The sequence below is a fragment of the Myotis lucifugus genome, unplaced genomic scaffold (assembly GCF_000147115.1).
Source record: "Myotis lucifugus unplaced genomic scaffold, Myoluc2.0 scaffold_157, whole genome shotgun sequence".
Taxonomy (NCBI): Eukaryota; Metazoa; Chordata; class Mammalia; order Chiroptera; family Vespertilionidae; genus Myotis; species Myotis lucifugus.
In genome coordinates, this window is record NW_005871205.1 from 287,634 (window position 1) to 307,412 (window position 19,779).

The window sequence follows — 19,779 nt, forward strand, 5'->3', positions numbered from 1 at the left end:
CCAAGCCCAGACCTACTAGTACATATAAATCTATGACGTGGGGCCTGGCAGTTTTCATTGTTTTTTAAAAAAACCCTCTCATCTAATGGTTATTTGCATGAACATTTCTGAAACATTGCTATAGGTGTTAAGGAGTTAATCAACTCTAATTTTTAAAGAAAGGGGTGATATGATCAAAGGAAGTAATATATATATAAAGGAGTCAGGGCTAGTAAAAAAGATATTGTAGTACTCTAGACATGGCCTAATAAGGATTTAAAATACAGTCATGCACCACTTAACAATATAGGGAAACGTTCAATTTCATCGTTGTACAAACATCAGAGTGCACTTACACAAACCTAGATGGTATGGCCTAATACTGTAACTGTATGAGCTATATTTTTATATGACTGGTAGTGCTGTAGGTCTGTTTACACCAGCATCACCACAAACACGTGAGCAATGTGTTGTGCTATGATGTTACCATGGCTACTAGTGGCAATAGAAATTTATCAGCTCAATTATGTATTTTTATGGGATCACCATTGTATATGTGGCCTGTCATTATGTGGCTCAAAACTGTACTATGGTGATCATAAAAAAGAAACTGATCTAAGAATATAAAGGAAAATCAACAATGTCTTAGGTCAGATCAGGGCTATAAGAAAGGACTTGAATTAAAAGGACTTGGTATATAACAAGCCTCTGAGATTACAAAGAATGTTGCTATCTTGAACAAAAACAAAGAGATCATGAGGGGCAGCCACTTATGGGAGAAAAATGAGGTGATGAAAGGACATTCAAGGGGGAAGGAGAGAGAGAAGGGGGGAGCAGAGAGAGAAAGGGAGACAGAGAGAGAGGCTATGTGTGTTGTGTGTGTGTGTATATACACACACTAAACCACACAAAAGCATGTTCTGTCCTATATAATCTAAATTTACTACGTACTTTCTCAAATCGTTGCAGTTCCATAATTTGAGATGTGGGTTATGTATATCACTGTTTCTATTATTTGACCAATACCTCAGGTCTCCAAACTCATTTATCAAATCAATCTGTGCATACAAATAAAATTTTTAGAGGTGATTTTAATGCTGCAGGGAAAATGCCATTTCATCTTCTTTTGAATGATACTAATATGTCATCCAAAAGCATATAAAGCAGGCATATATAATGAGCATAAGGTCAAAAGACATTAAGAGGAAAACCCTCCCTGCCCTGGAGGCGGGATTTGTTCCACAAAGCCTCCTGTCATGCCAGTGGCCAGCTAGACAAGTTAGAGATTCTGGTGTTTTTTTCCCCTGTGACATGTGCTCTAGTTGCAGAGAAAAGGAAATGTGTCATCATCTGTGGTTTGGTTCGAAAAGTGGAAAGCTAGCTGTACATGCCCTTTTTTGCTGCAGATTTACTTTAACATTCCTATTCCTCCAAGTCTGTTCTGCTTTATATTACTGCAAGCTGTGCTTAAAGACAAGAAAAGAAGTGGCTTATTAAAATAAGGTTATAATCAGATTTTGACCAACCATTTTGCAAGGTAGGTAATATATATGGCTTTTCTTATGCCCTTTACTTATAACTTTGTACAGATTCGTGTTTGAGGAAGTGCTTCAAATAGTACCTAAGACTCTTATTAACAAAGTAGAATCATAAGTGATGGAAAATGTATGCTTTTTTTTCTGTCCTGTTAGGTAAAACTTAAGTTAGAAATGAGAAAGATTTACTATCAATATAGAGTTTTAAATTAGAACTAGGAAGGATCTGAGTTTAAATTCTACAGTCAATTAGGAAGTTTGGTTATGAAAAAAAGTTTAAAAAATAAATTTATTATTATTAATGCTTAGGCATTAAACATGTTATTGAAAATGACCAGAGATTAAAAACACATACAGACGCTTTTGATAACATAACCTGGCCTCATTGGTTTAAATTAGAAATACAGAGACAGTCCTCTATTCTTGGGAACTTGTAAGGATAAGAGAAAGTCTCATTTTGTTAACAGTTTGTTTATTTGGGGATGACAGCACATCTGGCTGAAGACAATCAACAGCGGGCCCATTATCCATCCCGTGGTAAGCATTGTTAAAAGTGTGTGAATGCTAGGATGCGTACTACATTGTTAACAAACTAATGTGACAATAACAACCCACTTTAAATTATTTTACCATCTATGCAGATGGCCAGTCTAGTATAAAAGGATGGAAATTGCTTGCTAACCCAATTTAAAGTATTTCTCTGTGAAAGAATCATAAAGAAGGCAAAGATTTATGCCATTCAACTTAAAAATGGAAGCTGAACACTATTACGTAGAAGTCAATGCACCGTATCTTTCACTGTTTATTAAAGGTCATAATCCAAAAAGTAATCTTAATTCTAGAGCACATAATAAAAGTTTTTTCCCTCCCTACTATTAATAGGTGATATTATTTCAGAGGTTAATTTCCAGTTAGCATCATTTATTTATTATAAGCTACTTCTTATACACCATTTCTTATAAAACTGTGAAACTGACTAGCAGTAGCACCTATGTTGCTTGGGAGTTGGGTCAGAAATGAAGAATTTCAGGTCCCTCCTAGATCTACGGAATCAAAGCTAAATTAAAAAAGGAGAATAATCTAGTTTTTTTCTAGTTCCCTTAAATGATTACTAACAATAAAAATCTTATAAAAGTAGCTCCAACAAACTGGAATATTATTATAAAAGGGATAGTTCAATAATGGTGGTAAGTCTTTCTGGCTTACCGGTCCCTGAACAGATATACCAGTTCTATTTAAATCACCAATTCTATGGTGGATAATGAGAATTAGAACAGTCTTATCCCCTTTTTGTACTGGCTTCCAGGGAGCTCAGAGCCAAAACTGAAATGCAACCTTTTTATTTATATGTTGAGATGCTTACCATCTGCCTTGACTTCCCACTTCAGTCTAAAATCCCATGATCCTGAGGCTCTATTTCTATTTTACTGTATACTTTATTTTAAAAATTATGTCAAAATATTCACAGAAAAAAATGCTAGGCATAAATAATATAAAAAAGTCAGTAACTTTTGTTAAACCTTTGAGATTATTCAGAAGAGTTCTGCCTCTTTTTCTTTGTAATGCCAGATTTTTAGGCTGAGAAAACAGGCATGCCGCCTTTGGCCTTTGCTTTCGGAAAGCCACAGTCAGTCAGGGGATACAGAGGTGAAAAGAGAGAACCACCACCATAAAATTGCTTTCACAAATCCTGGGGATATATTTCTAAGTACCAGCTTTATTCTAAGCTTCAAGATAAATACCCAAGAAGGAAAAATTAAAAAATATCCACCCTGAATTCCTATTTGAAGTCCATTTTCTTTGGTTGCTACCACATTTCCCCTTTCCTGGGCAGGGAAAAAAAAGCTATTTTCATGCATGAAGTGAAATGCCTAAGGCCACATTTCTCCTTTACTATAAAGACTGATGACACATATGTTAGAAGGTGGGGAGTTTCTGCAAAAAAGGATCCTTAAATGGGGGAGGAATCAAAAAAAGCAGAAGTATATGACTCAAAGCTGAAGTCTAGCATGCTTAAGAGGGAGAACACAATATAAAACCATGGCATTCACTTAAAAAGAATAACAGAAATTAAAACTGTTTCTTTATGTATAGCCTAATAGAAAAAAAAAACGGTTAAGAAGGAATTGCAAATGTCAGGCATGAGCTTGCAGCTTACTTGTAACATATCAGCTGTCTGATCTTTTAATACAATTACCAAAATCAGAAACCGTTAACTCTTTTACAAATTCTCAAATTATATTTCTATCCCCAACAGGTTACCGGCATTATCACGGACATGAAACACACAGGTCATTACCTGCACCTTGCCTTTCTGATGACAACAGTTTTTTCTTTGTCTTCTGGAATAAGAACAAACTATACCCATCTGGGGGCTAACAACACTACTGTCTGGGATCCAGATATTCAAAATAAGACAGGCAGAAACCAAAACGAAAACAGTAACACAAACTCTGCAACTCCTCAAGTAGATAAAAGGAGCAAGTCTACAAACATGCCTGAAATAGCAGCATCGCCTCACATCACATCTTTCACCCCTAAATCTGAACTGGAGCTTTATACACCTTCAGTTGCTAGGAACAGTGCTCCGACATTACAGAGCATCGAAAACACAAGCAAAAGTCACAGTGAAATTTTCAAAAAAGAAGCCTGTGAGGAAAACAACAACAAAATGGCTATGCTAGTTTGCTTAATTATAATTGCAGTGCTTTTTCTTATCTGCACCCTTCTATTTCTATCCACAGTGATTCTGGCAAACAAAGTCTCATATCTCAGGCGATCAAAACAAGTAGGCAAGCGCCAGCCTCGAAGCAATGGCGATTTTCTGGCAAGCAGCGGTCTATGGCCTGCTGAATCAGACACTTGGAACAGAGCAAAACAGCTCACAGGGCCCAACCTAATGATGCAATCTGCTGGAGTGCTCACAGCTACAAGGGAAAAAAAAGATGAAGAAGGAACTGGAAAACTCACTAACTAACAGATGCTTTAGTGAAGAAAAATGCAAAGTAGCAATGGGAAACGTTAGGAAGTAAAAATGAAGTCAGTTTTATATTTAATGTCAACATGTTGGACTGATGATCTAAAATTTTACACGGCAGGCCTTGCAATTTAGAATTAAGCAGGTGAGAAGGGGAGACGTATGCCTGCTTACTTAATTACTTAAACGGTGTACTTTTGTCCTGACACTGAATGTTTTAAAAAGCAGATAATAAAACAACCAAAAATGTAAGGAAGATTTTAAAGACAAATTGAAGAAACTGACTAATAGAAATTGACAATTAAATATTTCTTGTTCAGCAATAGTAGTTAGATGATCTTTGAAAATAAGTAAACTTTTGAATAGTTTTACTGTGTCCTTAGAGGCAAATATATGCTTCAACATCTAACAGAATTCAAATTTCTAACTGTATAGTTTAATGGTACCTTCCTTTGCTGAATGTGACAAAAATCCCTACCAGCTCTTAAATCAACACAGCTAATTTTATGCTAGATGTTTTCATCTTTATATATGACAAACATAAGAAAATGTTTTTCTACTATAAATATTTAATTAAAACTTTTAATTTTGTATAATAAATTAAGACTTTGTTAGAATAAAACTGACTACGTATATTTGCATTCACTTTACTATCTGAGAGAACACATGTAAAGCACAATTGAAACAGATGAGATTATGGCCACAACAGAAGACTACCTGTAAATGTAAAGCATATCTTACTGTTTAAGTGTAACATACCTCTATTGTATAAATATTGCTCTTTTGATTTTTCAACTTCAAGGATGCCAAGTGGCCTAATAAATGACCAATTTCATTTTTTTACTATCAATGGGATATGAGTACTATCAATGGGATATGAGCAAAGAAAAGGTGTGTGTGTGTGTGAATTTGGAAATAGGCTACTTTAGGTAAATATTTAGCCTTTAAAAAAGTATATTTTTATTTATTTTTTTAGAGAGAGAGGAAGGGAAGGGAGAGAGAGAAACATCAATGTAAGAGAGAAACACCAATCAGTTTTCTCCTGTACACACCCCGACCAGGGACCAAACCCAAAATGGGCATCTAACCTGACTGGGAATTAAACTGGCAACCTTTTGGTGCACAAGACAACGCTCAACCAATTGAGCCACACTGGCCAGGGCATGTTTAACATTTTAAGAAACTACATTCAGCCGAAACCGGTTTGGCGTCGGCCTGCGGACTGAAGGGTCCCAGGTTCGATTCCGGTCAAGGGCATGTACCTGGGTTGCGGGCACATCCCCAGTAGGAGATGTGCGGGAGGCAGCTGATCGATGTTTCGATGTTTCTCTCTCATCGATGTTTCTCTCTATCTCTCTCCCTTCCTCTCTGTAAAAAATCAATAAAATATATATTTAAAAAAAAAAGAAACTACATTCAAGTAAAATAATGACTTACATTTAAGTAAAGACTTTAATCTTCAATTAAACATATTACAAAAAGTTGGTTTGAGAGACTTCCCAACTATTTACTGAACTTGACACGGCATATTAATTAAATACCAGGCCACATTTTAAAAATCACATTCCTTATTGATCATTTATTTTGGACAATATGCTACCCACTTAGGAAAATATTTTATATATTTTGTATGACCACAATCTTACTCTCCCTTCTAGGTTGACGATTCTTATCCTGGTTGTGTATCAGAATCACCTGGAGTTTAAAATAACTCACCAATGCCTTATTCCCACCCTCTCCTTCTGATTCAATTGGAATGGGGTGAGATACAGGCATTGGTAATTTTTGCATAACTCTCTAGAAAATACTGCTCTTGGTTAAATTCACTTCTTACAAGTTCTATGGTGCCAACGATCTAGGTTACATCTTAAAATGAGAGGGGAAAACAGAGCATTGATTTTATCATCAATGTATTACCATTTGTCATAAAGTTCATTCCCTAAATAACAAACCATATCTATATTATTCCAGATGAATCTAAATGTCAACAAAGTCCAAAGGAAAGCAGAGAATACTCATGCCAAGCATGGTGACAGGAAGGAGGCTGAATTTTGAGGGGTAAAAGGAATCAGATTGAAATGAAACTGGGCAGAGCTCTGGTTTTGTACAAATTAAAAATTTGAGATTATGTACTGGAATACATACTGATACTACAAAGCACTCCTTGAATCAAGTATCATATATAAATACTTGTAGGAAATTAAAATAATTTACTGTCTTTTTAAAAATAAGAAATTAGCTAGGCAACCAATATTCAATATACAGGTCAAACATTTTCTCACAATACAAGAAAGCTTCTACTACAGGATTAAAATTCATTATTCCTACCTTGGCTATTAAACTTGTATCCTCAGAATGACACCATCCAATGATAGCTTATGAACAAACAGAACTAATTCTTTCCAAACTTGGCAATGTTTAAAAATGAGAAGCTAAGATATGTTTTGAGTTCAAATGTTAAAAGTTATTTCTGAACAAAGACACTTTTGTTTTCTATCCCTGGGTATTATGATCCACACACTTAATTTAGGGATTTTAAAATAGTGAATCAAAAGTTTATAGCATTTTTATTGTATTCTTCTCTATAGTAGGACCCCTCAAACATTTTTTGTACAAAGTAATAAGTTCTTTGCAGTTGAGAACTGGGTCTTAATAATCTGTGTTCCTCTGCAGTGACCAGGGGAAAGCAGGGCATGGTTTAACATTTACTGTTTGTTTCTACTGTAACACGTGCTATGGTAGGCACTTTACATTTATTTAATCCCATAATAAATTAGAAATTATGATCTCCATTTTTCAGATGAGGAAACAGGATAGAAGGTGACCTGGCCAAAGAAATTTTTATTGAGACTGACTCCCACTTTTTTCAATAAACTTTGCTCAGTTAACTTATTAAAAAGTGATTCTGAATTTATTTTTCCATGGAAGTACCTACTTTGTAGATAATCAAAGAGTTATGGACTTGAACTCGAATATCATTTAATTGCTCTAACTGGTTTTGCTCCATGGTTAGAGCATTGGCCCTGGAACCAAAGGGTCATGGGTTTGATTCCTGGTCAAGGGCAGGTACTTGGGTTGCAGGTTTGCTCCTGGGCCCTGGTCAGGGTGCCTGCAGGAAGCAACCAATAGATGTGTCTCTCTCATATTGATGTTTTTCTCTCTCTCTGTCCCCCCTCCATTCCACTCTCTAAAAAATCTCTCCAAAAAATAATTTTGGGTGAGGATTAAAAAAAATCATTTAGTAAAGTATTTGGTCAAAAAATCCGAATTAGGGAGAAACCAAGATGGTGGCATAGGTAAACACCGGAAATTGCTGCCTCCCACAACAACTTCAAAAATACAACTAAAAGACAAAACGGACATCATCCAGAACCACAGGAAGGCTGGCTGAGTGGAAATTCTACAACTAGAAGGAAAGAGAAAAGCACACTGAGACTCAGAGGAGGTGCGGAAGTAAAGTGCAGAGGTACGGTGGCGCATGCGGCAAGGGCTGGCAACTGAGGACACGGCTGAATTTTTGAATCGGGAGGGAGTCACAAGCCCCCGACTGCTCTGAACTCCAGTTCCGGGAAGTCTCTGGGGACCCAGACTCATACGGGGAGAAACTGGACTGTCTGGCAGTGGGCAGAACTCGGAACTCGAGGGAGGCTTTCTCTCAGAGGTGCTTGCAGCAATTACCGGGACACTGAGATGCGGGGCCTCTTAGGGCAGGGCTGAGGATCAGCCATAGCTGTTTGCTCCACCCTGTTGATCCCCTGAGACCCCGCCCCACCCAAGCTGTGCGCAGAGGCTTTTGCATATGAATGCCCTAGCCCTTTGCAATCTGAAAATTACCTAACAAACTGCAGCTGGGCCAGACAGACCCAGAATTTCCAAGAGAAGGCCCAAGGCCCCACAGCGGCTTGCATTGCTTCACAGCTGGGCCTCATCTGGGTACCTCCAAACCCCAAACAAGAAAGGGGAATCTGCAGATCTCTTTGTAGCTCCTGCTGGGTAGCCTCAGGCAGAGGCTAAATTAGCACCTCCTTAGATCCAAGAGCCAGTGTACCCAGTGGTCAGAGTGGGACCATCCAGATTACAACTCCTCAGATCCATAAGGGACACACTCAGGGGGCAGACTCAGTGAGCGCCAAAGCCCCACTAAAGCAAGTCTTGCCCCATAAGGGTGTCTTCAGCACAGAAGTTCTCCCACCGTAGACACAGCTGATTCTCACAGCCAATTGGCCTGGAGGCCAATTCCTCCCAGTGATACCTACAACAATCAAGGCTTAACTACAACAAGACTGTGCACAAAGCCCACAAAGGGGTGCACCAAGAGTGTCCACCTCAGGTAATTGGGGAGGCTGGGCCATATAGGACACCTAGCACACAAAGCCACTCTACCAACACAGGGAAGCATAAAAAATGCGGAGACAAAGAAACAGGTCACAAATGACAGAAATGGAGGAAAGCAAACTACTGGATATAGAGTTCAAAACCACGGTTATAAGGTTTTTCAAGAATTTTCTAGAAACCGCCGATAAATGTAGTGAGACCCTGGAGGATATGAAAAAAGACCAACTAGAAATTAAGCATACACTGACTGAAATAAAGAATAATTAATATACAGAGATCCAACAGCAGACAAGAGGATCCCAAGAATCAAGTCAAAGATTTGAAATATGAAGAAGCAAATATACCCAACCAGAAAAGCAAAAAGAAAAAAGAATCCAAAAATATGAAGATAGTGTAAGGAGCCTCTGGGACAACTTCAAGCGCACCAACATCCGAATTATAGGGGTGCCAGAAGAAGAGAGAGAGCAAGATATTGAAAACCTATTTGAAGAAATAATGACAGAAAACTTCCCCTACCTGGTGAAAGAAATAGACTTACAAGTCCAGGATGCACAGAGAACCCCAAAGAAAAGGAATCCAAAGAGGACCACACCAAGACACATCATAATTAAAATGCCAAGGGCAGAAGACAAAGAGAGAATCTTAAAAGCAGCAAGAGAAAAACAGTCAGTTACCTACAAGGGAGTACCCATAGGACTGTCAGCTGATTTCTCAACAGAAACTATGCAGGCCAGAAGGGAGTGGCAAGAAATATTCAAAGTGATGAATACCAAGAACCTACAACCAAGATTACTTTATCCAGCAAAGCTATCATTCAGAATTGAAGGTCAGATAAAGAGCTTCACAGATAAAAAAAAGCTAAAGGAGTTCACCACCACCAAACCAGGATTATATGAAATGCTGAAAGGTATTCTTTAAGAAGAGGAAGAAGAAAAAGGTAAAGATAAAAATTATGAACAGCAAATACATATCTATCAACAAGTGAATCTAAAAACCAAGTGAATAAAAAATCTGATGAACAGAGTAAACTGGTGAATGTAATAGAACCAGGGGCATAGAAAGGGAGTGGACTGACAATTCTTGGGGGGAAAGAGGTGTGGGGGTGCAGGAAGAGACTGGACAAAAATCGTACACCTATGGATGAGGACAGTGGGAGGGGTAAGGGCAGAGGGTGGGGTGGGAACTGGGTGGAGGAGAGCTATGCGGGGGAGGGGAAAGGAACAACTGTAATAATCTGAACAATAAAGATTTAATTTTAAAAAAATAAAAAAATAATAAAAAATGTATACACACTTTGAAAAAAAACAAAACAAAAAAAAACCACAACCAACCAAATTATACTTTTACCTGGGCTTTGCCTAAATTATGTATGAGGAAATAATATTAACATTTACTGCTACCTACTGTGAGACATTTGTACATGCTATGTTATCTTATTTAATCCTCACAACAACTCAGGAAGAGAAATATTCCTCCAGAGGAGGAAGTGGTGATTCAGAAGTGCAGTCACTTGCCTAAGGTCATACAAGTAAACAGAATTCATCATTCACATCTTACAAAAGAAATCTCACTGTGGGTGATAACCCAACTGGCAGTTTTTCCTTAGAACATACAATTTGCTCTCCAAAGCTCTATTCTAAATATTTAAATTATAGAATCACAGTACTAGAGAGCCTCAAGTGTTTACTTACAAACATTAATTAAAAGCACTCAAATCATGTAGCTCCAAAATGGGTTTTAAAATAAGTTCTGTTAAAGTAGTGTATTTCTTAGTCATTTTGTGGCTTATTGCACTTCCGGAACCAACTACTGATAAACTTCCTCTTTTTCTACAGAAACCATTTCAGTTTGCTAGAGGACCATTTTTAATCTAAATGGAACCACCCCTTTTGCTTTCTTAGCCAAATCACCAAAATGTCCAGTTAGAACAAGAATTTAGCATCCTGCAAAAGAAGTTAACAGCTGAGGTAAGAAAAATTTCACACAGGCAATTTGGTTTGATCTTTGTTTTAATTAAATCTTATTTTTAAAACTAAAACGACAGTAGTGTTTTAAATGTAAACTGCTAGTCTAAAGACGTCTATAATAGGTTTTGTGATTTTGTTGTGTGGAATTAAAAACTATTGAGTGTTGAACTTGCCTTGAAGAAAAAATTTCACCTAGGTTTGCATAATATAAAATTTCACCTAGGTTTTGCTAACCTTAGTTCCATAGTTAAAAGAAATAAACTATATCAAAGGCAGATAAAGCTAACAGCTAGAAATAAAACTAGGATCCATGGGATATGACTGAATTTACAACCCCAAAATAACAGTTAAAAATTCTGACTTGCTTTTTATAAAATTTTCCTGTACATAATGTAACCCATAGATTTAAATTATTTTTATTTTTTAATCCCCTTTAGTTTCCATAGTCACCTTCACTTAATTTATAAAGCCAATGGAATATAGATGAGGTACTCAATTATCATTATGATATATGCTTTATTTTTTATACAAATAGAATTTATATTTAAGAATGATAACATGAAAATATTACATTAAAATGATGACATGAAAATATTTTTAAAGTTCACTAAGACAAAACTGTTACGATAAAATGTATCATCTACATATTTATGTCATATTATCTGAGACTTTAGTAAACAGTGCAAAACAGATACAGAAAAAACACCCACAGAGTAAACAATAGAAAATTGTTAATATGCATTAAAGATGACTACTCTATGAGTAAACTGGGAAGTTAAACTGAATATCCTCAAAAATAAAAACTGCAAAGAGTTTACATAGACTTACAGTACCATGAATAAATTCATAATCGATAATATCCTATATCAGCATTTCATAAATACTTATGGCTTACACTTATAGAAGTCCACTTTAGATTTCTTCTACATAACTACTACATAAGTTAGAAAATAAAGATTTTAATCTCTTTTTTAGACACTTGTGCAAATATTTTTAAAGGGACAGTCCTAAATTTAGAGTTTAATAGTACTTGTGTTTTTCAACTAATTCCAATACAATTCTATTTAGAAGAAAATTTTGAATTCTGAGTAAGTTTAAATGTTAAATATAAATCTGATCCTTTTCAATGTCTAATTTTTAAAAATCATGTCAAATATGACAGCTTATATATGTAATCATTCAAAACTACCATATCTATTTTTAGTAGCTCTTTTCCTGCCCTTTATACAAGACTACCTCCATAAGTTACTTACATACCTATTCCCAGAGAGCTCACATCTCATTTCTTCATAAAGCATTTATTTCATAATTTTACTATGAAAGGCAGTGCAGCATAGAAGGAAAGGGCTCTGGTATAAGACTGATATGGTTTCTGTATTAGTGCCACTATTCAGAGCTGTGACACTTTGGCAAATTACCCAACTTCTCTGCTGTCTCAGTATCTTTATCTGAAAGATAACACTATATTGCTCAGTAAAATAGGAAAGTGCTAGCATTTAGTGGGTACTCAGTAAACGGTAGATATTATTATTGATAAAAGATGGTCATCAAATACCTATCATAGTGCAAGGTTCATTTCCCTTTCTGCTCTTCCTCAAGATATAGATTTGTTGTTTTATTCCGATTACGGTTTCATAACCTCACTAGTTGAACTTACACTACTACTAATTTTAAACTATTTTATCTATATTGTTAACTTATTATCAAAGTAACTAAAACTCAGATACTATTTTTGATACTGTTCACTTACACTTGCCTTTCTGTCTAGGATATGCTCTTCGAATCTGATTCCCTTGAAAAGACAATGACATATTTCTTACATGTCCAACTTAACAGCATTAATTTTAAATGCTGGACCCTTTATATACTTATGTATTATACTTTTTAGTATATGTCTAATATATGGGAACTCCTGCTTTACTGTAACTGCACTTTAAAATGCTCAGTTAAGCTTTGTCTCTGAACTAAAAAAAGCCACAGTTTCTTCATAATTATACCCACTATTTCTTTTTTAAAGTCCTGCTCACTCTTTTCTGAACTATTCTAAATTGTGTAGAATTCTATCACAGATTCAAGCATCCTGACATAGCATATGCTAGGAGGGTAGACAACTAATTGAAGCATGGGAAATAGAATTTGGTTTTAATATTTCATAGAATAATAGACTTTGGTTTTAATCTATATATATATAAAAGCCTAAGCGACTGGCCAACCAGCTGACTGCTTGACCGGTAGCTATGATGCGCACTGACCACCAGGGGCAGTTGCTAAATGCAGGAGCGGAAACCACAGGCATGGAAACATGGACAGACTGATGAATCTCAGAGGGAAGGGGGTAGGAGAGAGGGCAGGAAGAGATTAATCAAAAATTTTATATGCATACTAGACGCCCAGGGCACAGATTTGCGCCCTCTCACAATCCAGGACCCCTTGGGGGATGTCAGAGAGCCGGTTTTGGCCTGATCCCCGCAGGCCAGGTCAAGGGACCCCACCAGTGCACGAATCCATGCACCGGGCCTCTAGTATTATCATAAGGCTTAAATGATGAGTGAAAAATATCATATACTGAAGGTACTATGATCTTCTTACTGACAAAAGAGGCCATGAACCTATAAAAATTGATCTTACAAACTAAACTGGGTTTTTAAGTATGATTCCTGTTTGGGCTCTTTCCTTTCCTAATGCCCCCTTTTTTTTTTTAACTAATTGAAAAGAGGAACCATGTATGTTTTTAAAAAAAATTTCAAGCAAAGTCACAAAAGAGAGAACATTTTCGGCTGAAGACAATTCATGGCCTGTATTTCTGTTGCTTCAGATGGCATTTTAAAAAAAAACTAAACGGAAACTTTGAAGAATAACATCTGTTGATGAGGCCTTTTCTTGGCAAGTGGGTGGAAATCTGTAAGAATAGCAGGTAGGAAATGACAACCATCTACAGGTGATTCAAATACCCATATTTATGCCAAGAAAATTCTAGTTTTTTGACTATTAAACTTTTAGTGCCTGTTCAATGTGGTTTAGTGGTCGAATGTCAATCCAGGAACCAAGAGATTGTGGGTTGAGGCACATTTGGGGTTGCAGGCTCGATCCCCAGAAGGGGCCATGCAGGAGGCAGCCAATCAATGATGTTTCTCTTTCATTGATGTTTTTATCTCTGTATCCCGCCTCCTCCTTTCTCTCTAAAAATCAATAAAAACATATTTTTTAAAAACTTATTTTTAAAAAGCCTTTAGGAAAATGGATAAAATGCAGAATTTAATAACTTGGATCTCATTTTCTTTGCTTAGATTCTGGTATAAGTATAAATGAATAGTGAAAAAGTTAAATGGAAGGAAACCAACTTTACTGGGCTTCTAAAATACATGGCAACCTCTTGTAAAAGAATCAAAATATAAAAACAATGCAGTTTAGGGTAGCAAGAGAAAGAGCATATGCTTTGAAATCAGATGATCTTGGGTACAAATTGCCAGTCTGCCACCATTAGTGATATAACATTGGGCAAATTGCTTAACACATTTGAACTTGTTTCTTTATCTGTAAATCAAGGATTTTTCTATCTTCTACATAGAGTTATTTAAAGATTAAATGAAATAAAGTATGTAAAACACCTGAGATAGTACAGCACATAGTATGTTCTAGATAAGTATTTTTATTTGTTTCTGTCTGCATTCTTCAAGGTTCTTTATAATCTTGTTTGAGGGAGTGAGGATAATAAAAAGAAAATGTGAAAAGGTAATAAAAAATAAACACAATTATTTAAGAAATTAGAAGTAAAAGTGAATTTAATACATGAAGAATTATTTAAGGAACCATAAAGACAACAAGAACTAGGGGGTTCAGGGAATGACTAATTTCTCTGGGCAGTCACAGAGAATGTGGTTTCAGAAGAGGAATTTAAGCTGAGGTCTAGATGAAGACAAGTTCAAATAGGCAGTCAGAAGGGGGGAGAGGCTGGGTTTGAAAAAAGAACACACTTTAAGCAGGTGAAAACAGCATAATAAACAGTGTCTGTTTAGGAAACAAAGTGTGTGCTCAGAAAGTACGTAAGATGCGGAAGAGGTGCATTCAGAAGCTGTATGAGAAGCTTCAGTTAAGAGATATGAGTCGGTACTGGTTAAGCTCAGGCCAGAAGGAAGAAAACTCAGTAGAGAATTTTATGTTGACAGCAATGGGGAATCACAAGCAAGGGAAAAGTCACCTGGCCATATGTGCTTTTAAGATTAATTCATCAGCAGTGTAGAAGAGAGTTTAAAGAAGAAATATTTTTAAATTTAGGCTGGAAGTATTAGAGAGAAAATAAAAGAGACTGTACAGGAAAAAATCATTCTTTTCTATGAAAATAGGACAATTTGTTATCATTGTGTACCAAGTAATAGGGGAGTAAGTAATGAAAACTACTCAAACACGCTGAAATCTACTTATTTGCACAAGTTGAGGGAGCTCCTCTTCTCCTTTTATTGTACCTTGTACAGAACATCAAATCCCTCTCAGATTGGCCTACGAATCATAGAAAAACCATAGTTTCTAATCATATATACTGGGATCTAAAACACTGAGACTTTTTTCCCCCCTAAGGTAAAAAAATAACTGGATAGTTACCACTGTGACTAATGAGTGTGTGAAACAAGAATATTACACACAGAACATAGTCTTAACTCCTCACTTTAGAGATAAGACAATTGAGAAAAGGACAGATTAAGTGACTAATTCTCATGGTTAGATAGGAAGTTAGGTGACAGAAGAAGAATTGGAACTTAACTTTTCAAATTTAAGCATCTGCCACATCTTACAAATAGCCCTAGCTGCCAAATGTATACATGCAAACATATACATGCCTTCTTTTCCCATGCCTGGATGTTCCCCCAGATAAAATATTTTATTTGCTTAATTAGATATCTTTCAAGATTCAGTTCAAGTTTTACTTCTCTGAGAAACCTTCCCTAAAGCCTTCCCAGGCTAGACTGGTTCCTTTGTGTATCTCCTGCATGCCTTTATGAGAAAACGCATCAAGTTATTGTAATTATTTATTACTTGTTTGTTTCTACAACTAAAATCGTTCCCCTACCCTACCTTCTAAACCTAGAAGAGGGCCTGACAAAAAGATGTTTATCAATAAATGAATGAAAGCAGCAGCACGACTCCTTTAACAACTGTGTAAAACTGACTCATCCAGATTCAAAGCTCACTTTGGGATTTTGAGCCATGGACTCTGAGCTGAATCCTTTAAAAATATGAGGTCCTAACATAAAATTTATAGTGCTAAACACTGATAATGTTGCAAAGATTACTCATAAAATAGACTCTGTGCATAAGAAACGTACACAGGTATTACCATTAAAACAGAGAAGTTGGGAGAGTCAGTTTTGAGATGAAGAGGCATTCTGTTGTAAATGTTGAATTTGCTGATAGTGGGATGTATACATGGAAATGTCCACCAACAAGTCACACAAATGGAACTAGAATTAAGGAGATTTGGGCTGGATGTGCATGTTTGGGAGTTTTGGCATAAAGGACAGAGCTGAAATCTTATAGACTCAGGATCAAAGAAAAGTAGATAACATGAGGACTAACTATCAAGTGCCAATATTTAGGAGACAAGAGAAAAACAGGAGCTAGTAAGATAGACACAAAAGGAAGACTACTAGAAAGAGCTCTTTGAATAGCAGTGAAGGAATAGTTAGTTAAGATAAATATAGTCAAAAAGGGGAAAAAAGAGAGAGAAAGAAAAGATCTTTGGATAAAATAATAGATGGTTTCTGGTACCCTTCAAGGCAGCAGGATCAATGTACTTCAAGTCACAAAGAAAGAGAAAATAAGGAGTACATGGAACCGGCATACAGAGCGTATGTATTTGAGAAGTTTGTGAAATGAAGGATTGTAACGTAATGAAGCAGGGCCAAGTACAGATCTTATGAAACAATTAAGAGAAAACACTGCTTATAAGATCCAAATGTTGTATGGTAAATTACAGTATATTCAAGAGTTGTTTACACTAGCCTTTAGTGTATCAAGTCTAAATTAGGAATAATAAATACTTATCAGGTACCTAACTACTTTATGCCAGACTTCAAATGAGACCTAATTATCTGTCTTTTTTCTTTTCATTATAAAACCAGTGGTAAAAAGGAAACATTCTGAAATGGATTCCAAGTATTTCATCTTAATTTTGTTTTGTGGATACCTGAACAATACATTTTCCTCAGAGACAAATGCAAATGCAACAGAGTCACAACCACAGTCTGCTTTACTTAGCTCACCAATGCCATATGTCTTGGCTAATTCTCAAAACACAACAGGGAACCCTTTGGGTCAATCAACACAACTCAACGACATTTCTTCTGGACCATCAACTACCAAAGTTGCTGCTGGACAACCAACAGCAGCTGCTGTTGGAAAACCAGCAGCACATACTACTGCTGGACAACCATTTACCTATAACATCACCAGACAACCAACACCCACGGCCATAACCATCTCCCAACAAACAGCACAACCTGTGTTCACCTCTGGCAGACAACTACCAACATCTGCCCATACTTCTATCAGACAACCGCCACCATCTGTCTATCGATCCACTCATCGACCATCGTCTGTTCACACCTCTTCTGGAAAACCAGTACCACCGACTATTCAAAATCTATCCATACAACCAACACCAGCTGTCAAAAGTGCACCTAGGTTTACACCAGGATTCATCACAGAAGATACTGGTAACACACAAATGCCACATAAAAGCAATTCTAATTCAACAGCTGCCATAATAGTTGGTGTAATTCTGGTTTCTATGTTGGTAGCTATTATCATGATTGTACTATGCAAATGCTTGAGAAAACCAGTTTTAAATGACCAAAATTGGGCAGGCAGATCTCCATTCGCTGATGGTGAAACCCCTGATATATGTTTGGATAACATCAGAGAAAATGAAGTATCCACAAAACGTAAATCAATTATTTCACTTATGGCCTGGAAACCAGGCAAAAGCACACTTTTAGCAGATGACTTAGAAACTAAGTTGTTTGAATCAAGTGAAAACATTGACGATTCCAACAACCTCAAAACAGAGAAAATAAAAGATCAAGGAAATGGTACATCTGAGGATAGTGCTGGTGGATCAACAATTGGCACTGCCGTTTCTTCAGATGACGCAGATCTGCCTCCTCCTCCTCCCCTTCTTGATTTAGAAGGACAGGAGAGTAACACATCTGACGAACCCACAATGACAACGACAACGGTATCTCCTCTTCCAAATGATTCCACCAATCTCCCACCACCTCTGGACTGTCTCAGTCAAGTCTGTGAAGATCATAATTCTGAGTACGAACAGTCACTTCCGCCTCCCCTTGACTCACCTAATTTGACCCTGCCACCAGATTTGATGAAAACCCTGGAAGATTCCAACAATGAGATTCAATGTCAGGAGTTATGTATTCTTCCTAACTCTGAGCAAGATCTCAATGAATCCCTGCCACCCCCACCTGCAGAACTGTTATAAACTTCATAGCTTGCTTATTAGCTGATTTTTCATCCTTTTCAAAGGACTCTCTAAATTTTGTTTTTCTTCATGTGATGAAAGATATTAAGTGGCAACTGATAGCCAATTTTGATTTTTATTCAGGAACTACTTAAAATCTGCTCAAAGCCCATGTGCATAGGTAAAGCTTAATTTTTTTTTAAATATATAACAGTGATCTATTGACTGGCTATAGCCTCTAACTTTAATGTAGAGTATATTTTACATATGTGGATGGTATATGTGTCAATAATTTAACCATTTTGGAAATGAATAACCTACGTATACTTGGTATCACCTAATAGTTCCCCCCCCCCCCGAAAAGCTGTGTATCAAGTTACCTTAAATAAATAAAATTTTATTTTTCCATTTCAAAGTTTTAAACAAAACTCCAAATTTTAAATTAATACCTCCAGTATTAAAATCAACATTCTGAGTTCATGGGGATGAGTGATTAAAATGCATGTTTAAAAATGGAGAAATTTCCTTTTAGCTCTCATTGGAAATAGTAAAGCAAACACACTAAAATATAAAATTTGGGGGTTGGGGAAATTTACTCAGGAAAAAATGGGCATGTACCATAAAATGTAGACATTTTCCTACCTTATTGGGGGAGCACAAATTTTGAAACTAGCCTCTTTATATGCCTGAAGAACTCAAACAAAATAAAATTTTACAAAGAAAACAAAAACACTTCTATGGCTTCCTTTCAAATTTGGATGATTTTCCCAAGAAAAACATACTGTATCGAAATACAGATGGTTCTCAACTTTCATTAAATTCATACTTGACATTTAAGCACCATACATTTAAACTCTTTAACCATCTTTCTTATGAAGAATTTCTTTTTATCCATTACCAGACAAGTGATAAACCTGAGTTATCAGAGTAGGAATGAACCCAATCTTTGTCAAAGCTGGAGTGTGTTCAGGGCCTACCCTTATGCAGATGTCAGCCAGGGCCCACAATAGCGCTCCGTTGCCCAACAAGCATATATTCACTCTCCTTACCTCCCTAACTCCTGGGGGAAATAGTCACTTAGAATGAAGTGTGGTGACCTTATTGGTAGTTTAATGTTGGAACCTCTCATAGTTCTGGGATTTTTCTGAACAAAAATAGTATTTATTGTAGCATGGTGTTCAAGAAACTAAGTTCCATATTTAATAAAAACTAGCAGGCTTTTGGACACTGAAATTTTACATACAATGTTTCTCTTTAAATCTTTTAAGCCATCCCTCATTGACCATTAAAATATTTTATTTGCAGCCCTAACCGGTTTGGCTCAGTGGATAGAGCGTCGGCCTGCAGACTGAAAGGTCCCAGGTTCGATTTCGGTCAAGGGCATGTACCTTGGTTGCGGGCACATCCCCAACAGGGAGTGTGCAGGAGGCAGCTGGTCGATGTTTCTCTCTCATCGATGTTTCTAACTCTCTATCCCTCTCCCTTCCTCTCTGTAAAAAATCAGTAAAATATATT

At 36.5% G+C, this 19,779-nt stretch overlaps 3 protein-coding genes across 3 annotated transcripts in view; 2 read left to right on the forward strand and 1 right to left on the reverse strand.

Annotated features, from left to right (window-relative positions):
• Nucleotides 1–19,779, reverse strand: part of NF1 (neurofibromin 1) — a 230,024-nt gene that overhangs the window by 43,658 nt on the left and 166,587 nt on the right. The gene's annotated exons all lie outside the window — the stretch shown is intronic.
• Nucleotides 1,378–5,113, forward strand: EVI2A (ecotropic viral integration site 2A). Its single transcript, XM_014461540.2, has 2 exons — nucleotides 1,378–1,516; nucleotides 3,772–5,113. Exon 2 carries the CDS (start codon nucleotides 3,793–3,795, stop codon nucleotides 4,489–4,491), a length of 699 nt encoding a protein of 232 aa, XP_014317026.1. The 5' UTR covers nucleotides 1,378–1,516; nucleotides 3,772–3,792; the 3' UTR covers nucleotides 4,492–5,113.
• EVI2B (ecotropic viral integration site 2B) lies at nucleotides 10,667–19,670 on the forward strand. Its single transcript, XM_006095493.3, has 2 exons — nucleotides 10,667–10,793; nucleotides 16,910–19,670. Exon 2 carries the CDS (start codon nucleotides 16,933–16,935, stop codon nucleotides 18,283–18,285), a length of 1,353 nt encoding a protein of 450 aa, XP_006095555.1. The 5' UTR covers nucleotides 10,667–10,793; nucleotides 16,910–16,932; the 3' UTR covers nucleotides 18,286–19,670.